The sequence below is a fragment of the Strigops habroptila genome, chromosome 14, assembly GCF_004027225.2.
Source record: "Strigops habroptila isolate Jane chromosome 14, bStrHab1.2.pri, whole genome shotgun sequence".
Taxonomy (NCBI): domain Eukaryota; kingdom Metazoa; phylum Chordata; class Aves; order Psittaciformes; family Psittacidae; genus Strigops; species Strigops habroptila.
In genome coordinates this window covers 2675778-2701443 of record NC_044290.2, presented here as the reverse complement: position 1 = coordinate 2701443, position 25666 = coordinate 2675778, and the positions used below count along the sequence as shown (strand labels likewise).

Below are 25666 nucleotides of genomic sequence, written 5' to 3'. Positions count from 1 at the left end.
AGTTTTCTTACATCATCCATGGGGTTTCTGCAAGGCCTAATGCATTTGCCTTAGCAAGAAAGAGGGTTTTAATCAATAAAAGACAGGCTGCCTTCTCTTTTCATCTTTATTTAGGAATACATCAATCAAAAGCTTCAAAAAAGTGATTTAAGGTCTCCTAAACTTAGTTGTGTCAAGGAAGAAAGTCAGGTTGTGATTCTCAGGGCACTGCAAATATGTTTCTTAGAGTTAAAATCGCTCCCCCCCACTCCATGTACACCAGCTCCTGAAAACCAGAAGAGGCAGTGCTGCTGGAAATAGTAACTCTTTGTTTTTCTTGTTTCTTTGTTGGTCAGCCCAGATCTGTGAGTGTTTTGCTAGGAACGCTCCTGCGTGGAAGCTGAGTCACGGTAACCAAACACAGGGAGTCATGAACCTGTGGCCACGCAGGGCTCATGAACTTTGTGCTAATGACCTTCACCTCTATCTGCCAACAGCCCGTAAGCCACTGCGCTTTGGGAGTGAGCTGCTTAACTCCAGGTTCAGAGACTTCTCCTGTTTCTGACATCTCCAAGCCTTGCATTACAAAAGGACCAGTATAACCCAAGTGCTCCCTCTCCTTAACCGCCCTTTTAAACAAACAAACCTGCTTCCCAGAGGTTATTTTCAGTGATGACACCTGCATGAACGGACAACCCACAGGCACATGCTGACTCACACAGTCTTGAAGTGTATCCCTCATAGTGACTTGACTTTGCTATTTACTGCAGCAAACCCCAGTATGTTGCAAACCCACCTTCTAAATTTACTTTTAACATAGCTGTTGCAAATGGCAGTCCAAGGACCAGTGCATGGCTGGTCTCAGAGCTGCTGTCAGGACGTGCTCTTTCCCATCTTCTGCTCCTGCCTCTCGCTGAAGTATTTCCTCTGCTCCTGTATGGCTTGTTCCAGCAAGGGCACGTTCATCCCTTCCACACAGGTGAATATTCGCGCCTTTACCACGGGACCCTCACCTGGGAATACACAGGAAGTTTCTGTATAAAGAAAACCAGATGGAGCAGCTCGGAGGCAACAGAGAGGTTCCCTCAGGCAGCATATATTTCCAGCTGGCCAAATAATCATAGCCTGAGAACTCGCAGGAGACTGGACCAGCCACCAACATGAGCAGCAGGCCCAGGAGCAGGTTAATTTAGTGACATGCTTTCCTTCTGCCCCGTCGGCTACAAAATGCTGACACCATGCTCTCCTTGCACTGAGGAGCACTGAGCCTAGGACATGCCAATGCCTACCATGCAGCATCTGTTTACTTCGTGGCTGGATGAAGTTTGGATTTCCCTGTCTGAAAAGCACCAGGGATGGGTCTGAGCTCATTTCTGAATGCCTCCATGCAGACAAGAAGAGGACAGAACAAAGCTGGGCTTAGAACAGGCTCAATGTTGACTATAACTGACAGTTCGTTGGTAGCACTCAAATGGTGAGATGCACAAAGGAGGCCAAACCTTGGTGACACAGCCACCATTTCAGCCTGCTCCCCTTTCACCCCTGCAAAATGGGGACAACTCACTCCTAAGCTGTGATGACCAAAGTAGTATGTCTTTCTAAAGGAATTCCGCAGCAGGGGCTTAGCGGGTTACTCACTCAATGCCATGTGCAGTGTGGCTTTCCACATGCCACCGAGGGTTTCGATGGCACAAATGCGAACGCTTGTTGCCAGGTGTGGCCAAGACAACACTTGGGATTTGCTTCCCAACTGCATGGCCCAGCCCACATCAAGTCCCCAGGCAAAGCACCGTGCAGCTGGAGTAACACTCAGGGTGCCCCAGGAGAGGACGCAACAGGGTGCCCTGTTACACAACAGAGCTTACTGCATTCCTCATGCCCCGTGTCTGAGGGCAGGGATATAATTAGAGCCTTTCAAGGATGGCAAAGACCAACCCAGCCAGCTCACCGTGAGGTATTGGTGCAATCAGCCACGTTTGGAGCGAAGATGACATGGTGGCTGGCAATGATGCCAAAGGCTCCAGCACAGGTTTCACCAACCCAGCAATGCTGCTGAGGTGCTTCTTTTTTCTAACAAAATCTGTGCCAGAGCATCGGATTTTTACCAAAATAGTGGTGGTGGCTCTTCTCATGGTCAATGGAGAGAGACAGGATGCTCCTGCCCTGAATCGCATGCTCGTGTGACCAGAGGCCTGCCTTGGCCAACACCAATGTCAGTGACAGCGTGTCTCACCGTGCACACAGGGAGCCATGAAGAAGCTGTTGAACAGTGAACAGCAAAGGGCTCTGGTGCCTGAAGCATTTACCTTCCCTGTGTTCAGCCTCTCCCAGGACCATATAGCGAGATCCCAGCTGGGCTTGGAATGGCTCCACGAACTTGGTGTCGACACAAACCTGGTACTGAGCTGAGCTGTGCTGAGCGGTGAGAACAGCTTCAGACCGGGCCAGGTCATAGCAGCTTAACCTGGGAATGATTGATTTGGGAAGCTCAGTAGTGCAGAGATACAACAACTACAAACAAATGGAAGGGGATCAGCCAGTGAAGGAAAAGCCTGGCTTGCAAGGAGAGCAGTGTACCCTCCTCACCTGCCAAACGTCCTCAGTGCCTCCCCCTCTGGGACTGAGCTGTTGATCTCCCATGGAAAGTAATAGACACCAGCACTTGGCAGCATCTCTGTCGGGCCTGCAGTAAAGTGAAAGATCTTAGTTCATGCCACCCCAGTACCTGACCTAGATACTAGGTGACACTGCCCCAAAACTTTGTCTTTGACCAGGACCCCCCACCCAGGGGACTACAGGAGCTTCATAGCTTCCCTGCTGAGTCCTGCTGGCAGCTCAGTGCACATGCCAAGCCCCCAGCATCCTGGCATGAAGAAAGGCTACCTTCCCCCACCACAGTCCAGCATGAGCAGCAATAGGCAGCCCACCAGAGCCTCCAGGTCTCCTGTAGGCTATAGATGGGTTGGGAAAGGTTAAGGAAGTGGGAAAAATGGTGATTGGGAAGTTCAGAGAGTGTGAGGGACTGAGATGCAGGAACAGACCCAGCTGCTGGGGTGATGGGGTACCATGCAGCAAGATTAGGATCCCAAGGCTGTTCTTATGCTGCAGGATAAGAAATTCTGGCAGTGTCTGATCCTGCAGCTGCAGAACAACTACTTGCATACAAGCCCACCCAGCTTCATCAGGAGTCTAGGAGGGTTTAGAAGGCAGCGACGAGTTAGAATGATTCACCCCAAGCCAAGACTCAGGTGGGATCTCCTGTGAGCTCCAGCATGGAGCAGGGTTGGCACATGCAGGCCAGCCAGTGCCACAGCTAGGCTGTTGCTGGGCCCCAAAGTGGTTTCTTTTGGCATCATTTTTCCTCTGATCTCCCTTGCAGGGGGCCTGTGTTTGACATGTTTCCATGCTCCAATTACTGTTTCTCTCCCTGGTTTTTGCCCTGCTGGGGGGGGACTCCCAAGAGCTGCACAATGGCCCAGGCATCCTGCAATTCAGACAAGGGGGGGCCACCCCAACAGCTTTGAGGATCCCCAATACTGATTATGCAGCAGCAGGGACACACTGAGCTGTAACCCTGTGGCTTTAATGCTTGCTCACCCCACGCATTGGTCAGGGGTTGCAACCTTGCAAAATGCCCGACTGCCATCCCCGCTGTGGGAAGCCACCGAGACCAGGGTGATCCTGCTCACCCCACCCCAGCACACCCCTGGGCACCGGGTCTGCTTGCCCCGTGTCCCTGTGCAAGGCCATGAAACCCCTCTGACAGAGTCCCAACCAGCAGTGATGGAGGTGGATCTCCTCCATGCACTCTGCAGCTCCCTTCACCTCTACCTCGCCTAACCCAGATTTAAAAAGTAGGTTCAATTCCGCACCTGCCAAACAGGGCAAAGGCTGTCCTGCATTGCTCAAGCTGTGCAGCACAGTGGGATCAGCCAGGAATGTAGGATGCTCGATGTGCATTTAATGCTCTTTTTAACACATGCCCAACCTACATGCCTATTCAATGTACTATTTAATGCACATGCAATCTCAATTGCAGGATGTTGCATGCGCATTTAATACACACTTGGCCCCAAGCGAAGCATGCTACATGCAGATATATATACACCTAATGCAGTACTTAATGCATGACCAAGCACAGCACGGGCACTTAATGAACTACTTATATAATGAACTACAAAACGCCCGGCTGCAGGTGCAGGACGTTACGTGCAGTCTCAATGTGCTATGCAATTGATCTGAAAGCTCTTTTCCAACCTAGCTGATTCTGTGTAATCCCCAATTTCATGCACGCCCAGCCCGCTGCACGTCCGTTCAGCACAGCGCTTTGCGCACAAGTCACTACCTACCTACCTACCTACCTACCTACCTACCTACCTACCTACCTACCTACCTACCTACCTACCTACCTACCTACCTACCTACCTACCTACCTACCTACCTACCCACCCCGAGGTGCAGCACCTTGTGTGCAGGGTTTAAAGCGCCATATCCCGCGCGCCCTCCCCGCCTGCAGCCCGCGCTCGGGCACGTTTAAAGCGCGGTTTAACGATCCAATACTGACCCGCTCCCGTCGCCCGCTGCTCGCTGCTCGCACCGCCTCTTCCCGCGGGAGAGGAAGGTCACATGGCCGTGCGTGACGTCAGGCGGGGGCGCGGCCGGCGGAGCGGAGGCCGCAGCGGGCGGGAGGGTGCCGGGGTTGAGGCCGAGTGGAGCCGCTGCCGCTACGATGATGAACGCGGACCTGCGGAGGGAACGCGCCGCCGCCACCTTCCAGCCCGAGCTCCTCACGCACATCCTGGATGGCGGCGCCGACCGCACCCGCCGCCGCAAGGAGCTCGGTGAGGGAGGCACCGGCCCGGTGACCCCTTCCCGCTGAGGGGAGGGCGGCCTGTGGCGGGGGGGAGACAGCTCGGGGAGGGCTGTGAGGGGAGAAGGAGGTTTTAGGAGAGGGAATCGGGGGTGTGGGGAGTGGAGAGGCTGCGGGGAGAGAGGGAGGCCGGGACGGGGGCTTCTGTGGGGAGGGAAACCCGGGGAAAGAGTGGGGGTGAGGAGGGAGGAGGATGTGGGGAGAGGAAGACCCGGGGAGGGGGTAGCGGGGAGGCCGGCTGCAGGGCAGGGAAAGCCTGGGTAGGAGCCTGAGGGGAGACCCCGGGAAAGGGGAAGCTGTGAGGAGAGGGTTTGCAGGTGAAGGGCGCCACCTGAGGGGAGGGATTTTTGTCTGATGGGTTAGGCAGGAGCAGTGTTATGTCCCTGATGCCTGTCTTCTCGTCTTCGCAAAAACGATTTGGGGTGGCCCTGATAGAGCAATGTCCTACCTCTCGGTTTTCCCTTCCTCCAGAGGGTCAGAGTCAACTTCCCATGGGCATATCTCTTGGGCCCTCTCCCTTTTTTCTTTCTAGTACACTCGTGCCCAACAGTACAAATACAATGTGATTGTCACCCGCCATTCCCATGATATGTGAGATTAATGAAAGAATACCGACGTGCTCTTCCCAGCCCGCACTGGGGTGAGACTCCCAGAGGGTTGTGTAACTTGTGTGCCAAAGGGGACATGGGAAGCCAGTGGCTTCTGGGTACCTTGGTTTCTAGTTGGCATAGTTGGAGTAATAGCTGTGTCCTTTTGCAAAGATCAAAGTTCATGAGGCAGCTTTTCTGGCAGTAAGGGTGGCTATTTGAGGCTTTGAGATGGTTATTGAGGGGCCTGCAGGTAAACTGAGGGCCTTATCAGTGAATTAACCTCCTGCCAAGCGTGCGCTGAACTTAAGATGTGGCTTATGTATGGAATGGGAGAATGCCCTGTTGCTAGAGTCCCTTTCTCCAAGAGCTCTGACATCTTTCTAATTGCATTAGCTTTTGTTTTGAATGTTCTGCTATCTGTACCCTGAGGTCCAGCAGGTAAAATGCTGAATCATTTCTCACCTGCTGCCTGTTGAAGTTTGTGGACGCTGAGTTTGTTTTCCTCTTCTCTTCTGTCCCCAGAGGCCTTAGTTATTAATGACCCTGACTTCCAGCATGAGGATTTGAACTTCCTGTCCCGCAGCCAACGCTATGAGCAAGCCATCAGGAAGAGCTCTTTGATGGTGATGAAGTTAAGAGAATATGGAATTGCAGACCCAGAGGAGATCTACTGGTTTAAAAGGTAGCTCGCTGTGGAGTTTGCTGCTTGGATCATCACCAGGGGTGTTAGAGTTGGGCTTTTTTGCTATGTTTGCTGTCCAAAGGAAGTTCAAGACCTGTACAAAAGCCTCCTGAAGGTTTGGCTTCAGTACATTGCAGCTGAAACCCTGAATATTGTGTTATCTTAGATCTTTGAGTAGAAATGCACCATTAATCACATCCTGTTTATTATATATGGTGCAGAAAGTAAAAAATAGGACTCGTAGTCTGATCTTCTTTTCTTTCCCAAAAGAAATAACAATTATACTGAAATATTTTGAATCTGGACAGATCTGATGAGGCTGCAGCTTCTAATGAAATCTCTTGAAGCTGATTACTTCACTTTGCACTTAGACCTAATAAAATTGCGTTACAGACATACTTGAAAATATGCCAGGATAGCTTATATATTCTTGTTTATAACTGTCTCTCCTATCTGCCTCCTTCAAGCTCCTGGTGCTGTAGTGGTTCCCTTTCACCTAGAGGCGTTTTGTTGTATCTGACCTTTGTCTGATAGTATTACCCTTGGATTAAGTTTATAAAACTGTCCCTATCATCTGAGTTTCACTGCTTGCAGCTTGCAGGGAACTTAGTTCCTGACTTTGACATATTTCTCCCCTTGGTTCCATTAAACTCATTCTCATATAATCAGACAAACTGCTTAACAGAGGGAGATTGCACAGCTCTAGACACATCTGGACATAATACCATTAAGATATCCTCGGGCACATTAAATGAGCATTGCACATGAAATAATGCAGTGGTAGCATCACAAGCCCCCTCTGACTGTTGTTAACCTCAGGGCATGAATATTGGGAGTAGTGAGTTGGAATCAAATTTGTCTGCTGAAGTTTGAATTTCAAAAAAATTGATCTACACTGACCTGCTTCACGAAAGCTCTCATGGCAGTAATGGAAATGTTATTTGAAAATTGGCACTGGTGGACAGTGACAACAAGAAGGAAGTTCAGTGACTGCCTTGGATTATTCAGGTACTGCGTGGCAGAAGTTAATCATTAATTTTTCCTACATGAGGATTATTGGAGGTGATAGGGAAGTTTTTTAGTTATTTTTATGGAGAAAACTCAGAGCAGCCTGTCCAGTGTGCCAGCTGGCAGACTTCAACAAAGCTTGCAGTATCGGTGCTGTCTTCTGGTAGCATTACTGACAATACTTTATGAAGACAGGACTTTCTGAAGTAGTCAAATGTTAGAGTCTAGTTTTGTCCTTCCATAAACTTATTTAGGAGTCAGCAATTCTTAACATTAAATGGATGAAAGCTTAGTCTTTCATATAGGTACCAAAAATTGCATCCAAATGTTATGTGATATGAATAGTTAGGTGTGACTAGTCAGAGCTCATGATCCAAAATCAACTGAAACCGTGAGGAAGGATTACTTCTTTCAGAGTCAATTCTAATTGTGGACATTGAGGATTTCAAGAGATAATTGCATTAGTGTAGACTGCATTTTTCCAGTGTCATTCTGTAATAACACAAAGAATGAAGAGCAGCACATACACTTCTTACCTGCAAGTGGAGTATGTTTGCTCTAAAAGCTGTATTCTGTTTGTATTCTTGATTTCCTTACTATAACACCTAATGTTTGCAAGGGAGGCTGTTGGCTTAGTGTTGCTTAAGAAAGGGAAGAAATGAAAAGATTATTTTTCCATCCTTTGATTTCATTTCCATTTTAATATGTCCCCACTTTCTCACCTGCTGAGTGGCAAACTTTAAATTTAGTGAACTCCACCCAACTTGCAAAACTTTATTTGGGACTTTTTTGTAAGGGACTTTGTGTAAAAGCTGATGTGGAGAAACTGTGTTTGGGTTTTTGTTTTTCCAAACTGGAAAATTGAATGGGTATAATGGTGTGACATGGACATGCCTTGGATAAAGTTAATGAAATAGATGGAAGTCCTTGATTCAGATGTCAAGTTGTATTTATTCTGATTGGCCATCAGATTTTTACATATGGAAGCTTAAGATATTTTGCCACCAATTCCCCATGCCTTGGATTATCCCCAGACTGCAGGGACAGATTTATTCACATATGCAACTTGGGAATTTTGAGCTAGTTGCTTTCCTGTGGCTTATCCATACTGCCAGAGCATCCCCAGGGAGCTTTGTGTGTGACTAACTGAGTTTATAGCTTAATTTATAAGATATAAGGAGAGGAGAAATGCTTCTCCCTTCAGCTGTCCTGGAGATAAACAGTTGTTGCTGCTGTGACATGTCCAACTGAAAGCTCCTTCTTCCTGTTTCCAAAGGGCTTTGCACTCCAAAACATAAGAGGATCTATCAAATACGATGAGAAGTCATTCTTATTGCTTCTCAGCTAGTTCTTTGCGTATTAACATGTGTCAACACTGCAGTTGCTGCTGTGGCTACAGCTTTTGAAGGCCAGCAGCCTTAAAGTGCCAATAGTTGAGATTTTTTTTCAGAGTCTGACTGCACCAAAGTGTAAGTCAGCATGGAAAATGGGAATTGTTGCGTGCTACACAACTCTGAAGAGAGCAATCTGGTCAGTTTTAATTCACCTTCAAGTTTAAATAACCTTCTCTGAGGAAAAGGAGTAAATGAAGAAGAGAAAAATAGTTGGGAGAAACTGGGTCAGAGAAGAAGAGAAGATCCAAGAGCTGCAAGTCAACAGATGATTCCTGTGTTCATAAGCATTGCATGAATGTGCACTTTCCCTGTGAGAATTTGTACTACTCATTTTGAATCTGAAGTTAGGACTTGGAGTAGTTTTCAGCAAATCAAACCAGCAAAAGCATAGTAGGGCCCTATTAACCACTGCTGAATTAGTTTGGAGTTGGATGAGTCTGACTTTTTGATACAGCTAGAAAAGGGGTTTATTACCATAACATCTGTTAACTCTGAAGCCCTTCGTGCTCTTCTTTGAGACGGTTACCTCAAGAACCACAAAAAGCTAGAAAAGTTTGCTTCCAGATTGTGCTTTAAAGTAAATGGCCTCATTCTGTGACCTAGTTCTGCAGCCTGAGAATCTTTGCAATTGTTCATTTAGCTTTGGAGTCTCTGAAAACATAGACTTTGCTTCTGTTGTACTCTGTTCACTGATAGATACACTATCAAACTCATCTGTCAAATACAACTGCCTTTTACTATGTGGGTGGTGTTGGCTGCAGTGAAATCTAGAAAGATCTGTTATTGCCAAAGTAGTGTATTACTTCACATCCTTCTCCCATAAGTGGGTTTGGAGCTGCAGCCCTCCTCTTGACTTGCTGATTGTCATGGCAAGTCTGACTTCAGACTGACAGGGCCATTGCTCATTGATCAAATGGCTCGTGCCACATCCAGTCCTGATATAGCAAAGTCCTAGAACAGTTGCACAATGCAGCTTTTGGAGAACAAGCTGTGTAAGTAGTGGGAATGTAGAAATTGGCAGGGGAAGGCGTGTTTGAGAGAGGAGAAAGAAGGAAAGAAAACATATTGTTCCTACCTTCACAGCAAATACCTCTTCTCTTTGCCTTCAGTCACGAGGAAAATGGGATTCTCTCTCATTCAAATTGTTAAAAGGCATGTTAAGAAAATCCTAAACATTCCGTGTGGAGTATGCAGAGATGAGAATTTTCAGCTGTATATTAGCTTTCAGTTCTGCTTTAAGCCTTGTTAATGCAAGAAGCTCTTAATGCTGTGTGTTTAGCAAGTGAAATAGCATGACCTTCTGACCCAGGGATGTTGAAGTGTTCGCTCCGAAAATGTCATTTTTACTGCTATGAGAAAAGGTGCTAGTTAAGCATGAAACATCTGGAACTTGTGATTAAACTTTAGTGGTAGGCAGTGACAGTTGCTGGTGGGACCTCCAAGAAGATTTTTCTGGAGCATTACCTTCAAAGCAGCAGTGTCTGACCTGCTTTTTCTGACAGCAAAGCATGTGCTGCACCTTTTTCACAAGTTCTTTCGATGGCTTCTGAAAACATGCAAAGAACTGCTCAAGTTCTTCCCAAGCTGCCCTGAAAGAGCGTATTTCATAGTCAGCACTTGGTTTACCCCTGTAGGTTTGTCCTTTCTGGGCCCAAGGAGTAGATGTACAGTAATTGTGCTGTAAGCAGTGAGGAAGTGAAGGGTGCTCTTCTTGCTATATGGGTCTGAGACTAACCTATGTAGGAAACCACAGAAATGCTGAAAAATACTCTGTCTCGCTGTCCTTGTAGCATTTTTAAGGCCTTGGTCACCCTAAGTTTGGCTTTGTAACCATGTGCTGCTGTAGGCAACAGAATATTTTTTGGTAAGGAAACTGCTTTGGTTGCAAACACTCTAGACACCAGCTTGAAGCACAGTTCATACATTGAGTGCCAGCTTTAGATTACATGATTAGTTTTGCTCCTGGAAAAGTCCATCTCTTTGTCAGTCTTGTCTATTTAAAAACTGTTCCATTTAAAACAAGCATCTTCAGTGTGCAATTCAGTGGTGATTGAAGAAGCTTTGTCCTGCTTTCTCTTACCCTAAGGCTGAGCTTCACAGCTTGTGTAAGGGATGTGGTTTTGAATTAGCATGTACTCTGCTCCCAAGCACTTATTCCAGTCCTGGTGTAAAATGCCAATCACAAATGCTGCTGTAATTTGACAAACTATGCATAGTATCTGCTATGTAATGTGGATCTGTGTTGGCAACAAGCTCTTAAATGTGCTCCCTGGGCAGGTGTTAGTACTTTGGGATGGAAGGATGTATCTCGAGTAAGTGGGGAGATCTATTCCTGCAGAGCACTTATTTTTCTCCTCCTCCAGCTTAGAGTTAGGATGGAACAAGTTCGTGCACAGTAGATTGAAGGTGGAAAAGCTGTTCAGACTGCAGAATGTTGACGGGAAGATGCTGTCATGTACTACACAGATTGTACACAGTGAAACTTTCTAGCATGTTAGTGTTATGGAACTTGTTGTAATTAGGAGTGTACTTCGCCTGCTGTTGTGGCAACTAAATTACTACATTTCTCTCATGAAATAACTTCTGTTTTGATGATGCACACCTAAAATGTCTGACTTCCTTCCATCCCTTCCAGCACTAGCCTGTAACAGTAATTTTGATTGAAGGTGAGTTCCTTATCTGACAGAAGCAGCTACATGGAACACAGAGCTCTTCTGAAAAGCACTTGGTCACCCAAGATTTTCCTTTTCAATACATAGTGCTTGTAGCTAATAATAGCCTAGTTTTAGGGTACCAGCAGCAGTGGGATTTATTCTCACCAAGCCTAAGAGGTGGGGGAGAAGATAACTTGATTTTCATGTCCTCAGAGTTCCCCTTGAATCTTTGTAGAAGAATTTTTTCTTTTTTTTTTTCCAGTTACATAGTAATAGGAGGATTCATGGGTGAAGAAAATGTCTGAAAGAAACATTTATTTTCCCATCAGCATTGCTTCTGAAGGGGGCCTACAAGGATGCTGGGGAGCGACTCTTCGTCAGGGACTGTAGTGATAGGACAAGGGTTTAAACTTAAACAGGGGAAGTTCAGGTTAGATCTAAGGCAGAAGTTCTTCCCTGTGAGGGTGCTGAGGCGCTGGCACAGGGTGCCCAGAGAAGCTGTGGCTGCCCCGTCTCTGGCAGTGTTCAAGGCCAGGTCGAACAGAGCCTTGGGTGACATGGTCTAGTGTGAGGTGTCCCTGCCCATAGCAGGGGCTTGGAACTGCATGATCTTAACGTCCTTTCCAACCCAAACCATTCTTTGATGCCTCCAGATTTGGAGGCTGCTTGTTGGACAAAAAAAGATGTTGAAATAGGTAAAGAAATTATTATCTTATTCTAGGGTTGCAAAAAGCCTTTCAGGATCACAGTAAGACTGAGCTCCAGATCCCTCTATTTCTCTCCTGTAGAACATGCTTGGGCAATTTTCCTGAACCTTTCGGTCTCCACTTCAGCATGTTTCAAAAAACCTTAGAGACCCAAACGACTGATGCTCAGAAGGAGAAATGGCTGCCCCTGGTCCATGGAGTCAAGATAATTGGCACCTACGCCCAAACCGAAATGGGACATGGTTAGTTCCTGCAGGGATCAATGGGTAACCTCTGTTCTGTAACTCCAGCTTGGAAATGGATGGTGCTCTCTAGGTAAAGCTAAAAGGGGGAAGGTGAAAGGGGTTGGTTAACTGTGGATGTTTCCTGCCCTATAGCCAGACAGCTGCTTCATTTCACATCCTAACAATTGACAGAGTTAATTTTGGTCTTTTCCAGAATGCATCTCTTAGCCGATCACTGACTTTGTAGTTGTTTACTTTTGCTTTAAGGTGAGGAGGTGGTTCTAAGCCGTGGGAGTCTGAATTTCACTTGAACTGGTTGGAACATGTCAGTCAACAGTACTGTGGTTTTGATTTTTGCCTGAATTTGGGGCCCGTGTATCTTGATTCTTAGTGCATGACTGCCTTGCTTAAACAGGTCAGAAGTACACCTTCAGATGCAATGCAGCATGGTGAGATTGTGCAGTTTTGTTTTTGAGAGTAAGGAATGCTTCGCCCCAAGCACTTTTCTTCCAGATCCTACTTGATTGCAGCTGTACAACTTCCTGGAAAGATCTTGGTTTCAAAGAAGAAAAACGTCTGATTCCTACTATTGTTGAAAACGACTCATTCTTCAACAAGAAGAACATTTAATGGATCAGAAAACAGCCTTTTAGCCCTGAACCTGGAATTATGGCTGTTAAATATGAGCAAGAGTAGTTTAACAAAGCAAAGACTCCAGTGCTTGTGCTGGCATCTAAACTTGGAAAGCAGGATATGTACAAGTGTGGACAACTGCAGAAGTTAGCTGGTGATGCCAATTGCTGTTCACTTACAGCTACTCGTGGTAGCTGGAATGGTTGTAAAAGATGCAACAGAGGGAATCCTCAGTCTGTTCTGCTTGGGAGAGATGGAGTGAGCAAACCTGGCTTAGCACCAGAAGCTGAGGCCACACCTGGGTGGCACCAATAAAATCCTGTTGACCTTCTTTGCTTTTTCACACCAACTTCTTTAAATCAGACACACATCCATGCCAAAGTGATTTGTTTTACTCTCTATTTCACATTAGATCATTGCACTTCCTTGCCTGGTGATGGTCTGGTTTGCTTATAGTTCATAGTTCTCATGTTGTTTGATGGTAAAATTAGTAGTTTGACACTTAATAGGGCTGATATGGTGATAGTGTGGTAAAGTCTCTCCGTGCTGAATAATTCAAATGCAACTGTTTGGTATTCCTGTGGTGAATGTTGAGTATCTGAACTGTTTCATCAGTAAAGTTGCTGCAGCAATTGTCACTGAGCTCTCCTTAATTTAATCCTGATAGTTAGAAACTGGTGATGTGGAAACAGACCTCTGGATTATGGAGTTGAATCGCAGCCTTGGTGGGTTACTCAGTTTTATCTTAGTGAGTTGATTTTTAACCTTAGTGAGTTGATTTTAATCCATAGTGAATTAGTCTCTTGGAAAAAATAAAAGAAAGAAAAAGCACAAATAGCACAGGGCTGTAAAGGAAACCAAAAGGAGCAGTGACACTACTGTACTGTTTCTACCTGGGTCATAACTGTTGCTAGTAAATAGGATTTTCTTTCAGTCGTTGACTGTCAGCTGTGTGCTTCTCACCAGTACTGAACTCTGGTATTCCTGATAAGCCATTAGCCCCCTGTTGAGCTTGGTCGCTGTTCAGTCAGAAAGCTTAGGAAACATTGCTACTGGGTTTATTAGATAGTTGAATTTATTTGTAGGTGCCTCAGATATCAAAGAAAAAAAACTACAGTTCTTAGGAAGCTGTAGAGATAGAGCTAGTTCCTGTTAATATATGTTTAGAGGTAACATGAGGGTGTGTTCTTCCTGCTTTGCTAAGAATGTCAACTGAGTCTGAGCTAAGCTTGGATCATGCTCTTCCCATAATGCACCTCTCATTTAAATCTATATATTCCTGTTAGACCTATTTAATTATTTCATACATAAATGAACCAGATGGACAACCTCTGTACAAAAGGTACTGATCCTCCATCTATATCCCTGCTCTTTTAATACTCAAACCTATCAATATTTAAAGGTTTAACACACATTTAATTCTTTATATCAAAAAACCTTAATAGACCACTTACTAATAATGGTGTTTGACAGAGTTTGGAGGAAGAGTAGCTCTAATGAAACATGTTTAATTGGAGAGACTGTGCTGGTTGAAAAATGTTGGTTTTCTTGCCAAATTGTTTGTGTTCACAACTTTGACTTAAACGTGCAGAGCACTGTCCTTTTAAGAGAGCTTTTAAACATAGCTAAAGTTGAAGGAGTTGAGTTGGAATTGAATGTACTCTAGTTGCAACTGAGCTTTAATAAAAAGGTGAAGGTAGATAGTATAGACAGCTAGGACTTGCCTTTTTAAGATGAGAAAAGCAAGTTCAGTTGAAACCTGGCTCACTCAGCTGGATAAACTGGGACTTCTACCTGATTCTAGCAGGAGGAAAAAGTGGACTTCATATCTTTCTTTATATCTATGTAGTGTGGTGCATCAAAAATACAGGAATGCTGCAAATGCATTTTATGTAGCATTAGCAGGAAATGCACTGCAGTATGTTTATTTCAGAGTAAGGATAAGTTATTCAGCCTGAGAAAGGACAGTGCTCTGGTTTCTGTAATCCATTTGCTGAATTCTGATTTACACCTGAATCTTTATTTTTTCTCTTTTTGTCTCTTCCTGAACCTCCACCATAATCCTCATGCTTGCTTCCTTCCCATAACATTCCCTTCACACTCCCATCCCATGGCACTTCTTCACAGCTTTGTTCATCGTGGACGGCCTGAGCCTCTGGACCTTCATCTGGGCATGTTCCTCCCCACCCTTCTCACCCAGGCAACCCCAGAGCAGCAGGATCGCTTCTTCATGCCTGCCTGGAACCTGGAGATCATTGGCACTTATGCCCAGACTGAAATGGGCCATGGTACAGTACATTCACTAAATGCTCTTTCTAAGAATGGTTTGTGTTCAAAGGAGTCCCCTGCCTGGGAAAAATGGTGTGTGTTTCCCCCCCAGTCTTCACATGAGCAGCTGGGGCTGTAGGGAAAAGTGGACTGCTGGAATTTTTAATGGATCATTGTGCCACATGCTGCTTGTCTTTTTTTTCTCCTATGGGAGAGTTTGGTGTCTGTAGCTCTATAGATGAGCATACTGAATGCTGTTGTGCCATTCAAACCAGTATGGACTGTTACATGTGGCTGTGGTGATGTCAGTTTGATGACATCTCTTAATTTCTACACTTACCATTCTTTCCAGTGTGATTTCTGCTTTACTCTGCTTAATGTTTGGTGTGAAGACAAAAGCACAGAGCTTTAAGGTACTGAAAGAGATGCTAAAAAGAAAGATATTGAGTTGCTTGTCACCTTGGGACTGACCTTGAATCAGAGAACACATGGATGACTTGGTTCCAAAGCTCGTGTTTTGTGGGGAGCTTTATTCTCCCAGTTCTTTAGTTCACTCCCATGTGTTCTTTTTAATTGGACCACAAAATGTTGTTTTTACTTGTCTGTCTCAAGTAGACTTTGTTATCTGTTGCTTTTCCTTTACTTTCAAGCTTGAAATGGATTTTGATAACTCCAGCAGTATTGTGATTGCAACACTTTTAATCCAAGTTTCAAAGGGATGGTATTATACTTTGGGGACCTTGATTTTTGACATCTGAGAGTTGCAGATGAGAATCATTTTCTAAAAATGAGCAGGATTCATCTTTGTGCTGAAGTGACATGTAGAGACTGAACGAAGCACAAATTAACTGCAAGCCTGTGGAGAATCTCCAGCAACTTAGTGAGGTTTGAAGATCCTTTACCAGCAAAGTAAGTCTGTGTTAAGCTGCCTGTGGAAGTCTACTGTGAACTCCATGCTTTGGAAACGTGCGTGCATCAAGGTGATATCCTTTTTCATGTTGAAGCTTTCGTGTAGAGTCACTGGCACTATCAGTCCAGACTCAGGAGCATTGACAGCTCTCTAGTTCAAGCAAGTAGGCCCAGTGATTTTGAATTTACATGTGTAGGGACAATGCCACTGCTGAGGCAGGTGTGTGTGAAGTGTAAGGAGTTGGGAGCAGAAGACAAAGACCTTTTCTGGAATGGTTACCTTCATCTTTTTGCAGTCTCTTCGTCTTCCTGCATCAGTATCCTAGCATATTCATGCTATACTTGCTCTATTGGAGCTATGGATGATCTCGTTTGGGAGAAACTGCTCCATCAAGTGAGGAGAATGTAGCCTGATGAGTGAATAAAGAGATGATGGGTCCTAATTCTTTCATCTTGTGGCTCAAATGTAGGTGATTTTTGTTTTGCCATTTAATCAAATTGCAGTTCTAGTGACATCCAGGTGAGCATGTTTTTGTGGACCTTTTGAACTGAGCTTCTGGAGTGTGAGAGAAAAAAGGTGTCTGTTTGGAGGTGCTTAGAAAACTAGTCTTAGACCGCTGGAGGAAAAAAAAGCCCCAAACCAACAAGAACATGTTTTCTGAGAATTGGCTTCAGGTCCCAGAATATGGTCTGACTCTCACTTGTTCTTCGTGAATTGGTTGATACTTAGTCCTTTATGTAGCCTAAAACAAAACTTCAAATTTGTACATTACTACTGGAGTTCAACTTTCCTTTGTCCAGTTCTGTCCTTGTCTCTGTTGTGACTGACTTTCTGCCAAAACATCGTGTTTTGCTTATTTTCAGGAACTCATCTTCGGGGTCTAGAAACTACAGCTACTTATGACCCTGCTACCCAGGAATTCATCCTCAACAGCCCCACTGTGACCTCCATTAAGTGGTGGCCAGGTGGACGTAAGTGCATCACTGTGTGCCTAAATCTGGAACATGTATGGCAAAGCTTAGGGAGGTGATGTCCTGTGTGTTCTATCTACAGGATGGTGGTTGAAAGACAATCCAAAGAGTTGGGTGAAAGGCAGTTCCTCTTGCACAACAAGTAACAGACTTGGCAGAGCCTACTAAAACTTTGCATTGTCTTCATGCTCTGAATTGTTTCTCAGAATCATTCATACTCCATGGATTTGGCGTAATTTTTGACTCATTGTGTCAGAGTTTAGACTTCCTTCAGCTTCACTGACAGGTTTGCCAAGGCCTTGGTATTGTATAGTCAAGAGAATCATATTGTGCAGCTTTCACTGACTTCAGCAACATTGTCTAGCTGTAGAATTCGGATGATAACCAGTGTTGTAAATCCAGCTCTCTAATGCACGATGTGCTTAAGGTAATCTCAGATCCTGCTTTAAAGAAAGACACTCTATGTATGGAATTATGTTTGTTTTTTTCCTTCTGACTCCCACTCCTTTTGCAGTTGGAAAGACATCGAACCATGCCATCGTCCTGGCTCAGCTCTACACCCAGGGCCAGTGCAAAGGCCTGCATGCCTTCATTGTTCCCATACGGCAGCTGGGCACCCACGAACCTTTGCCAGGTAAAACAATGTTAAGGAATATATGTGGAATATGATAGATCTGTTCCTCTTCAGCTGTATACAGCTGTGTGTGTCTTCTTAATATATGTGGCTTCTTTCAGTAGCTGCTTTCAGTGAGTAGTTGGAGGTCACAAGGCTTGAAGGAGTCTTTCTTATGACTGAACTACCACTGAGTCACGTCTTATGTCAGGCCTTCAATGGGAAGGTTAGTTTGGATTTGATCCCAGTGTTTCCCAGCTTTGCATTCTGTGAGGGAGCATGTCCTGCTTTCTGAAAGGGAAAGAGTAACTTTCATCATCATCTAGCTAGAGGTGAGCTGCGGATGATCTTCAGAGGTAGCTGCCCCAGTGAGTGGATAGTAGGACTGCACATATGAAGATCCCCATGTTTCGATGTCCAGTTGTGCTTCAACGTGGCAGGCAGCTAAACACCACACAGCCATTCCCTCCCCCTCCAGTGGGATGGGGCAGAGAACTGGAAAAAGGTAACATTTGTAGATTGAGATAAAGACAGTTTAATAGGACAGAAAAGGAAGGGGAAAATAACACGAATAATAATGAGAAAAAAATATAGAAAGCAAGTGATGCACAATGCAGTTTCTCACCACCTGCTGGCTGATCCCAGCCAGTCCCTGAGCAGCAGCCACCACCCCTGGCCAGCTCCCTTCAGTTTTATTGTTCAGTGTGACCCCATATGATATGGAATCTCCCTTTGGCCAGTCAAGGTCACCTGTCCTGGCTGTGTCCCCTCCTGGCTTGTCGTGCACCCCCAGCCTGCTTGCTGGCAGGGCAGTGTTAGGAGCTGACAAGTCCTTGACTTGGTGTAATCACTGTTCAGCAACAGCTAGAACTTCAGTGTGTTATCAGTGGTGTTCTCATCCTGAATCCAAAACACAGCACTGCACCAGCTACTAGAAAATTAACTCTATCCCAGCCAAAATTGGGACACTGCTTTCCCAACAAAGAGATGAATGTCCTTGTTAGCAGTGACTCCTAACAATGCTAGGACTGGCTAGAAAACCAAAGTCTCTTTACTGGAGAAGGCTCGAACCTCTCGTGTGGTGTTTAGTTCCCATTTCCTAACACAGCTTTGTCTGTGGCAGGTATTACAGTGGGTGACATCGGGCCAAAGTTTGGTTATGATGAAATGGATAATGGCTACCTGAAAATGGACAACTTCAGAATTCCTCGGGAAAACATGCTGATGAAGTATGCCCAGGTAAACCAGTGCATTCCAGCATATGCTGTTAGAAATGGACACTTCAGATGCTCTTGTGTGATTGAATCATGTACCAAAAAGATTGTAGGTTGTTTCTAAGTGCTACTTGGTGAGTTTAGAGCTTGACATATGAAATGTAAAAGGGAGGACACTTTAAAAACCAACAGGCTGTGGTGTTTTTTGGTGTGTTGTTTTTTTTTTTGATAGGTTGAACCAGATGGCACCTATGTGAAGCCACTCAGTGACAAGCTAACCTATGGGACCATGGTGTTCATCCGGTCACTCATTGTAGGCGATTCTGCTCGCTCCCTGTCTCGGGCTTGTACCATTGCCATCCGCTACAGCGCAGTGAGACACCAGTCTGAATTAAAACCAGGGTGAGTGCAGTGAAATAAGAGTGGCCTTAAGTGCTGAGGGAAAATCCTCAAGTACTGGAAGGAAGGACTGTGGCTGATGTTTGCTTTAGCACTTGGTAGTTTCAAAAGTCTGTTTCATCCTGGGAAGTGAGTGATCTTTCATTCTTGACTGCCAAATGTCTTCCCCCTGCCAGAGGCTTTACTATATGGTCTTAAATAGTCTGGCTTGATATGGCTGCAGCTTGTACTCAAGTGGAGAACCTATCGAGAGTTGAATAGGACTTCTGCAGCAGTTTGTTAGCCGCTGGCATACTAACTCATCTGTATTTTGCTCTAGGGAGCCCGAACCCCAGATCTTGGATTATCAGACCCAACAATACAAACTCTTTCCTCTCCTGGCAACAGCATATGCTTTTCATTTTGTGGGAGCCTACATAAAAGACACCTATCGTCGTATTAGTGGAGACATCAACGAAGGGGATCTGAGTGAGCTGCCAGAGGTACTGTGTCCTCTGCAATCAGAGGGCTCGTTTCTGATTTTTACCTGATGTTTCTTTATAGCATGGAAAAAAAGGCCTCAAGCCTTTTTGGCTTTCACTCCTGAGATGAATTGTACTGCTTTAGATTTGGAGATCCTAAGCCCAGTATGTGCTTGTGACTTCTTTACTTGCACTATTCATTTAGCAGCCTTTTATAAAAAAAATACGAATTAATGCACAGTGAGAAAGCTACTGTGAATATATTCTTTAAAAGGTGACTTTCCAGGAATGATGGCATATTGCTTGGAAGCAAAGTTAAGACTGGTCTTACACTTGTGCTGTAGCTCCTTGGTTGTCCTTCCAGGTGACTAGGGTGTTGAATAAAAGGTATCAGTACTATAGTGAGGGGTTAGGGTTGTATAATGATAGTTTTCAGTTAGGGATTCTGTCTGAGAACCTAATGTGACAACACGCAATTGAATAGAGTTTTGCACATACAGTGTGTAGAGACAGAAAGGATGGGCTACTCAAAAGAAGTCTTTACATGTACAAAGGTTTTCATAAACTGTTCCTTAGGGAAGAGTTCTTACAAGATAAACCGGAGCCTGTGGGACAGTGGAAGGATGGTGTTGACTCTACTTTTTCTGGAAGCCACAGTACTGGGCATGTGGGCAAGCTAAAACTGGAGAATAAAACTATCTAAACTGGCTTTGCTCTTGTCCATCAGCTCCATGCACTGACAGCAGGGCTGAAGGCGTTCACTTCCTGGGCTGCCAATGCTGGTATTGAGGAATGTCGGATGGCGTGTGGTGGGCACGGCTACTCTCGCTGCAGCGGCATTCCTGACATCTATGTCACGTTCACCCCATCCTGCACCTACGAGGGAGAAAACACGGTCATGATGCTGCAGACAGCTAGGTATGGTAACTCTGTCCAGAGACATTCTTGCCTTGGCATTATGATCTTTGAAGTGATGAGCAGAAGAGTATCCCATATTACCATGAAACTCATATCTTCTCTTTCTGTCCCTTGCCCTATTTTTGACAGAAAATAAGCCTGCAGTTATTCCTTGCTAGTCTGAGCCTAGGTAAGCTGACTTGATTCAAACAACTCCTGTGTAAGAGTTGCTGTTTGTTGTCTCTATTTCCAGATTTCTTGTCAAAAGCTACACCCAAGTTAGTTCTGGGCAGCGGGTTACTGGCATGGTGTCCTACCTTAATGATCTCTCCAGGCAACGTATCCAGCCACAGCATGTGGCTGCCAGGACTGTGACTGTGCGGCTCAATGATCCAGTCAGCTTGGTAGAGGCCTACAAAGCACGTGCTGCCTGGTGAGTTCACCCTTCCCAGGCTGAGCCAAGCACCAGTCCAACTGTGTGTCTTGGGAGGGCATGGTGATGTGCTGCCCTGTCGATGTCGGGTTCTCCAGGTATGGTTTGCAAAGCTTTGCTCCCTGTGTTGCTGTCAGGTAGTGACACGCTTTACCAGATTAGGGTCAGTGTCAAGTGCTTTGGGGTTAAAGAGGCTCCTTAGCATCTCTGTTCTCTGTTCCATTTTGAAATATCTCTTATTTGCACGTAAAGTATATTTGAGTGTGCAAATACATTGTTCAAACTGCTCAGAGATCTATCTGGAGAGAAACAATCCTGATACTAAAGCCTGTTGTGAAGGAAGTGTGAGAGTAGAACAGATGCCTACACGTGAGTAGGTATTCAAGCACCACAAATATGCTGTCCAATGTCATCTTACCCTCTGTAGCTGTGTTCTAGCTGCAGAAGTGATGATGGATGATTTACAGCCACAGCTTTTCACTCCAGTGTATTCAGTTGTGGCACATGATCTCAGAGTAGTTCTAATGCGTTAGACTGAAATTCATGTGAATTCAGTGTATGTAATCCTGTTACTGTACTGTTACTGTGTAATCTGGTTTTCTTCCTTTTATGAAACAGGTTTGTAGAAGCTGCAGCAAAGAATTTGGAAGCTGAACTGCACAGAAGGAGCAAGGAGGATGCCTGGAATAAAACTTCTGTTGATCTTGTGCAAGCATCTGAGGTGAGTGATGTGCCTGATAAAGGAAAGCACTAGAAGAACTTCTCACCTCCTCATGAACCTGATTCACCTTCCTTTTTGTTTCTTGTAGGCACACTGTCACTATGTGATAGTGAAGCTTTTCACAGCAAAGCTGGCTGAGATCAGTAACGCAGCTGTCCGTGCTGTCCTGACTGAGCTGTGTCTCTTGTATGCGCTCTATGGGATCAGCAAGAACACAGGCGACTTCCTGCAGGTTGGTGTCTTCCTCCAACACTTTAAATCTTTTAGAGCCAGACTCATTGTTTGCAAAGATGCTTTAAATGCAGAGCTGCACGAGTGCTTAGGTGCAAGTTCTGTTGACTTCCAGAAGGCCATTAACACTGCAGGTCTGATGGAAGGCTCTTGTCAAGTTTTGATGGTGATCCACTACAGAAGCGGAGTTGGATGATAAATCAATCTAGGTTAGCTTGAATGTTTTCCAGTTGGTGACCAAGTGCTGTATGTTCAAAACCAAGGAGTCAGTAAAGGAGATGCATGTTAGACTTCAGTGAATGGGTTTATATTGTCAGGCATTACTTCTCTTCATTCTCTCAGTTTGAGAATGTATTTGTGCAGCAGTGTTTTATTTGTCTTCAGGCAGGCAGAGTATATTTTGTCTTCCCATTTTCCTCTTTGCTGCTTTTGGTTCCCTGAAACCAGGATGAATTTAATGTACACTTATGCACATTCTTCAGGACACTTGCTACTAAAGTTAATGTTCAAGCACTCTAAAGAATGAGTCTCCCACCCAAGGTTAAATAGCTGGGCAGTGTGGTGGGTTATGCTAGGCAGCTCCTTTTGCTTGTGCACAATGGCAAATTTGATTACTTAGTACTTAGGAAAAAACACCAAAATCCACTGTTCTATGAACTGCTGCATTTGGGGGATGGGGGAAAGGCTGACCTGTGTTAGAACATAGGGGAGGGGAAGGTTCCTGTGGCTTGGATTCTCTTCTGCTAATCCCTGTTTTTTACCCCCCAAGGCGGGTATCTTGACTGATGCCCAAATTACTCAAGTGAAGCAGCGTGTGAAAGAGCTCTTGGCTGTGATTCGTCCCAATGCTGTGGCCCTGGTGGACTCCTTTGACTTTCATGACATTCACCTAGGATCAGTGCTTGGCCGCTACGATGGCAATGTCTACGAGAACATGTTTGAGTGGGCAAAGAAATCCCCACTGAACAAAACAGAGGTAAAGAAACCTTATTTCTTCATCTCGGGCCATGTGTGCTTAGAGAAATAACTCAGTTTAGGGTTGTTATCTGCTGAGACCATTGGATCAAAATTAACTTATGAAGGGAGGAGAAAAGTCACTGGTGGTAATAGACCAAAACGAGCAACCTGCTTCTGCTCATCTGCTTTCAGCATACGTAGTTCCTCTCGTATGTGTACCTCGCATGCATCCCTGTGGGATACTTCAGAGTTTCTCAGTTGAGGGAGGAAATCATATGCTCCATAGAGAAACAATGGAGTCATCTCATGGAATTTAAAAGCAGTTATCACTTGCTGTTAATTCTGCTTAGTGACTGGAGCTGTGAAAGTCCTACCCACTGCCTGGGAAATCTACCTTCAGGCAGTAGTAGAGACTGGAGGAAAAAATGAATTGCTCCTGTGTAGTACTTGAGTGGCAGGTGTTGCATATCTACATCTGAGAAAATAAAATAAACTGAGCTAAGAAGAGGCAGTGTCCCTCTTCCATCAGCCAAATCAGAACTCTAAATCCTGTCTCAATGGCCTTTAATGCCTTTATTTGATTTGGACAGCTATCTCCTATGATGGGCTACCAGAGAGTACAGCTGTAGTTGAATCCCAGCAGAACTCACTCCATTTTATTGAATTCATGAAGTCAGTGGGACTTAGGAGCTTCATTAGTGCCACCAGGAGGCTTCTTCTAGTTTTATTTTAATTAAAATGCCAAATTGTCTGCACGGATGTGAGATACCTTGCATTCTTTTCTTACAAGAAAGGTAGTGGGGAGGCTGTTTTTTGGGGGGGGGGGGGGCTTTATATTCTCGTGCTTTTTGTCACATAGACACTCAAATATAGGAGTTAGCTGGCTGATCTTAAATCTCCAGAGTGCCTCTGATTCAGATTTCCTTAGTGTAAAAACCCACTGCAAGATGAGAAGAGCTAAAATGGTTTGAAGATGAGGCGAGGCCTGACCTTGTTGTAACCACTGTCTTCTCTCACAGGTTCATGAGTCTTTCCACAAACACCTGAAGCCGATGCAAGCCAAGCTGTGAAACCTCCTGGGTTTTTTCCTGAGCTGAAAACTGTGTCCTTCCTTCAGGCACCTAAATCAAACCTCTCAAATCATGGTAGCTGTAGGACAGTGAATAATTGTACCTTTCTTCCCACTTTTCTAAGTTGAGGAGGTGTTTGGGGAGAGTGCATAGGGATCGATGCCTGTTTTTAAAGTGCAATTCTAATGTTACGATTAACCTTTTTGAAATCTGGGAAAGCTTTATCTATTCACACAAGGATTGCTTTTGTGAAGCTGCTAACTTGAGACCAGCTACTGTCAACTGGAAAGGTAGCAGGATTTTACTACTAGGTAGTTAACAGCCCTCAGGCCATGGCTTCTAAAGAGCAGTTATGTCCTCCCCCCAGAAAGCATCAATGTCTTGATTTTGATTTTATGTTTAAGATCAGCACCACCTCTCTCCTTGTTTGGAAAATATTTATGCTTTCTAAAGCCTCCTGCATAGCTTTGTGCACATCAATCTGCATGGGGCACTACTTTCCTGATGTAGCTGGGAAGCAAATAGCCATCCTTCTCTGGAGCTCTGCTTCATTCATCCTTCCAGAAAACATCTTCATGTTTTCCAGTGCATCCTTTCACTGCCCTGCAGCAACTCCTTTTGCTGTGTGCCTTCTCCAACACTGGCACCAGACTCTTAGTGTGAGGTCAAAGGAGAATGTAGTGATGCTGCTCTGAGGGAAAAAAAACCCCATGTAGTAGTAGTAATCAGCTAGGTGGTGATAAGAGATGTTCTGCCCTTCTTTTAACTTAGTATTTTCATGGCACTATCTCAAAGCACTTTACAAATGTTACTCAATGGAGATTTGGTGTGAAAAACCACATGGAGTGGTAGAAACTGCAGATTTGACCTGGAATGATGAAGCCAGTATCTGAGAGCAGAACTCAGCTGTCCAAGGTCCTTGGTTCTTCAGATTGTTCTGGGAGGTCCTTCTGGTTTTTAAAGACATTCTTTAAAATGTCGAAGAAATCGACAATCCCAAGTGTCCAGAATTTTTCCCTACCTGTGCATTTCCAAGGAGCTTTCTCTGATTTGCTTAATTTTAGTTTTATATTGACTTGGGATTTGGGCAGCGCTGCCTGGATTTAACGGGACAAAGATTGAGCTTGTGGCAGAACCTCCTGATGCCCTGGGACATCAGTGCAACTGCCACTAAGCAAACTCATTGCTTTTCTTCAACACCAATAACTCTGCCCAGTAACAATAAAACCTCTCTTCATGCAGAGAAGAGCATCTTTGATCTTCAAATGGTAAAAAGCTTTTAGTGTAGACCTAAATCCTGCAGTTGTGAGGAGCTGGTGCTCTGACAGCTTTGGTATCTGTTAGTCTCTCATTTTGGATCAGTTTTAGGGATGATTTTTTCCTGGCACTAACAATGATCAGACACAATGCTTGCCTCCACCTGCAGTAGGTGAACAGAAAGAGATGTTTCAATAAAATGATTCAACTTGCCTTTTGGCTGCGGAGTCTTTCAGGTTGAATGGATACCCAAGGAGGCAAAGGGGCTTTCCCTTCTGTTTAGGTGACAGACCGGGGGAGGAGTGATGGAGGAGCAAGTTGAAAATACACTGATGAGAAGAGTACTGGCTAACTATGTACAGATTTAATAAATGACCAAACTGTTTTCAGACAAAATGCCTCTATTTTGTGCATTGCCTTCAGCATCTCATCTAAAGTAGCAGAGGTGTGACGGTGGTGTTGGGCAGGAGCAGCTTTAATTCACAGAAGCAGTCGATTTATTGTTTCCGCTGTGTTTCTGGAT

General features: G+C 44.9%; 2 protein-coding genes across 8 annotated transcripts; one reads left to right on the top strand and one right to left on the bottom strand.

The window, feature by feature from the left end:
* Positions 1-88: 88 nt before the first annotated feature.
* Positions 89-5317, bottom strand: TEN1 (TEN1 subunit of CST complex). 3 transcript variants are annotated; one of them, XM_030505784.1, is made up of 4 exons: positions 5298-5317; positions 2566-2662; positions 2286-2443; positions 89-992 (listed from the first exon to the last, which is right to left on the bottom strand). In XM_030505784.1, exons 2-4 carry the CDS (start codon positions 2649-2651, stop codon positions 853-855), a joined length of 384 nt encoding a protein of 127 aa, XP_030361644.1. In that variant the 5' UTR covers positions 2652-2662; positions 5298-5317; the 3' UTR covers positions 89-852. The 3 variants fall into 3 exon arrangements, with proteins under 3 accessions (XP_030361644.1, XP_030361642.1, XP_030361643.1); XM_030505782.1 differs by lacking the exon at positions 5298-5317 and adding an exon at positions 4544-4601; XM_030505783.1 differs by lacking the exon at positions 5298-5317 and adding an exon at positions 4500-4524 and having other exon boundaries at positions 2566-2664.
* ACOX1 (acyl-CoA oxidase 1) lies at positions 4630-25539 on the top strand. Of its 5 annotated transcripts, XM_030505768.1 has the most exons (15): positions 4639-4655; positions 4687-4820; positions 5962-6121; positions 14869-15029; positions 16783-16890; positions 17405-17524; positions 18627-18742; positions 18950-19119; positions 19436-19598; positions 20305-20495; positions 20728-20907; positions 21526-21628; positions 21717-21860; positions 22629-22835; positions 23836-25539. In XM_030505768.1, the coding sequence occupies exons 2-15, from the start codon at positions 4709-4711 to the stop codon at positions 23884-23886; spliced, it is 1986 nt and encodes a 661-aa protein (XP_030361628.1). In that variant the 5' UTR covers positions 4639-4655; positions 4687-4708; the 3' UTR covers positions 23887-25539. The 5 variants fall into 5 exon arrangements, with proteins under 5 accessions (XP_030361627.1, XP_030361629.1, XP_030361628.1 ...); XM_030505767.1 differs by having other exon boundaries at positions 4630-4820; XM_030505769.1 differs by lacking the exon at positions 14869-15029 and adding an exon at positions 11966-12126 and having other exon boundaries at positions 4634-4820.
* The last annotated feature ends 127 nt before the right edge of the window (positions 25540-25666 follow it).

What these genes read in the sequence shown, in the direction of transcription:
- TEN1 (XM_030505784.1), bottom strand. Translation starts at nt 2,651, where the DNA reads ATGCTGCCAAGTGCTGGTGTCTATTACTTTCCATGGGAGATCAACAGC. An exon ending in GCACTGAGGACGTTTGGCAG is followed by an intron (nt 2,444 to 2,565) that starts GTGAGGAGGGTA and finishes AATCATTCCCAG; the next exon opens with GTTAAGCTGCTATGACCTGG. An exon ending in AGAGGCTGAACACAGGGAAG is followed by an intron (nt 993 to 2,285) that starts GTAAATGCTTCA and finishes GTGTATTCCCAG; the next exon opens with GTGAGGGTCCCGTGGTAAAG.
- ACOX1 (XM_030505767.1), top strand. Translation starts at nt 4,709, where the DNA reads ATGATGAACGCGGACCTGCGGAGGGAACGCGCCGCCGCCACCTTCCAG. An exon ending in GAGATCTACTGGTTTAAAAG is followed by an intron (nt 6,122 to 14,868) that starts GTAGCTCGCTGT and finishes ACTTCTTCACAG; the next exon opens with CTTTGTTCATCGTGGACGGC. An exon ending in CCCCACTGAACAAAACAGAG is followed by an intron (nt 22,836 to 23,835) that starts GTAAAGAAACCT and finishes CTTCTCTCACAG; the next exon opens with GTTCATGAGTCTTTCCACAA.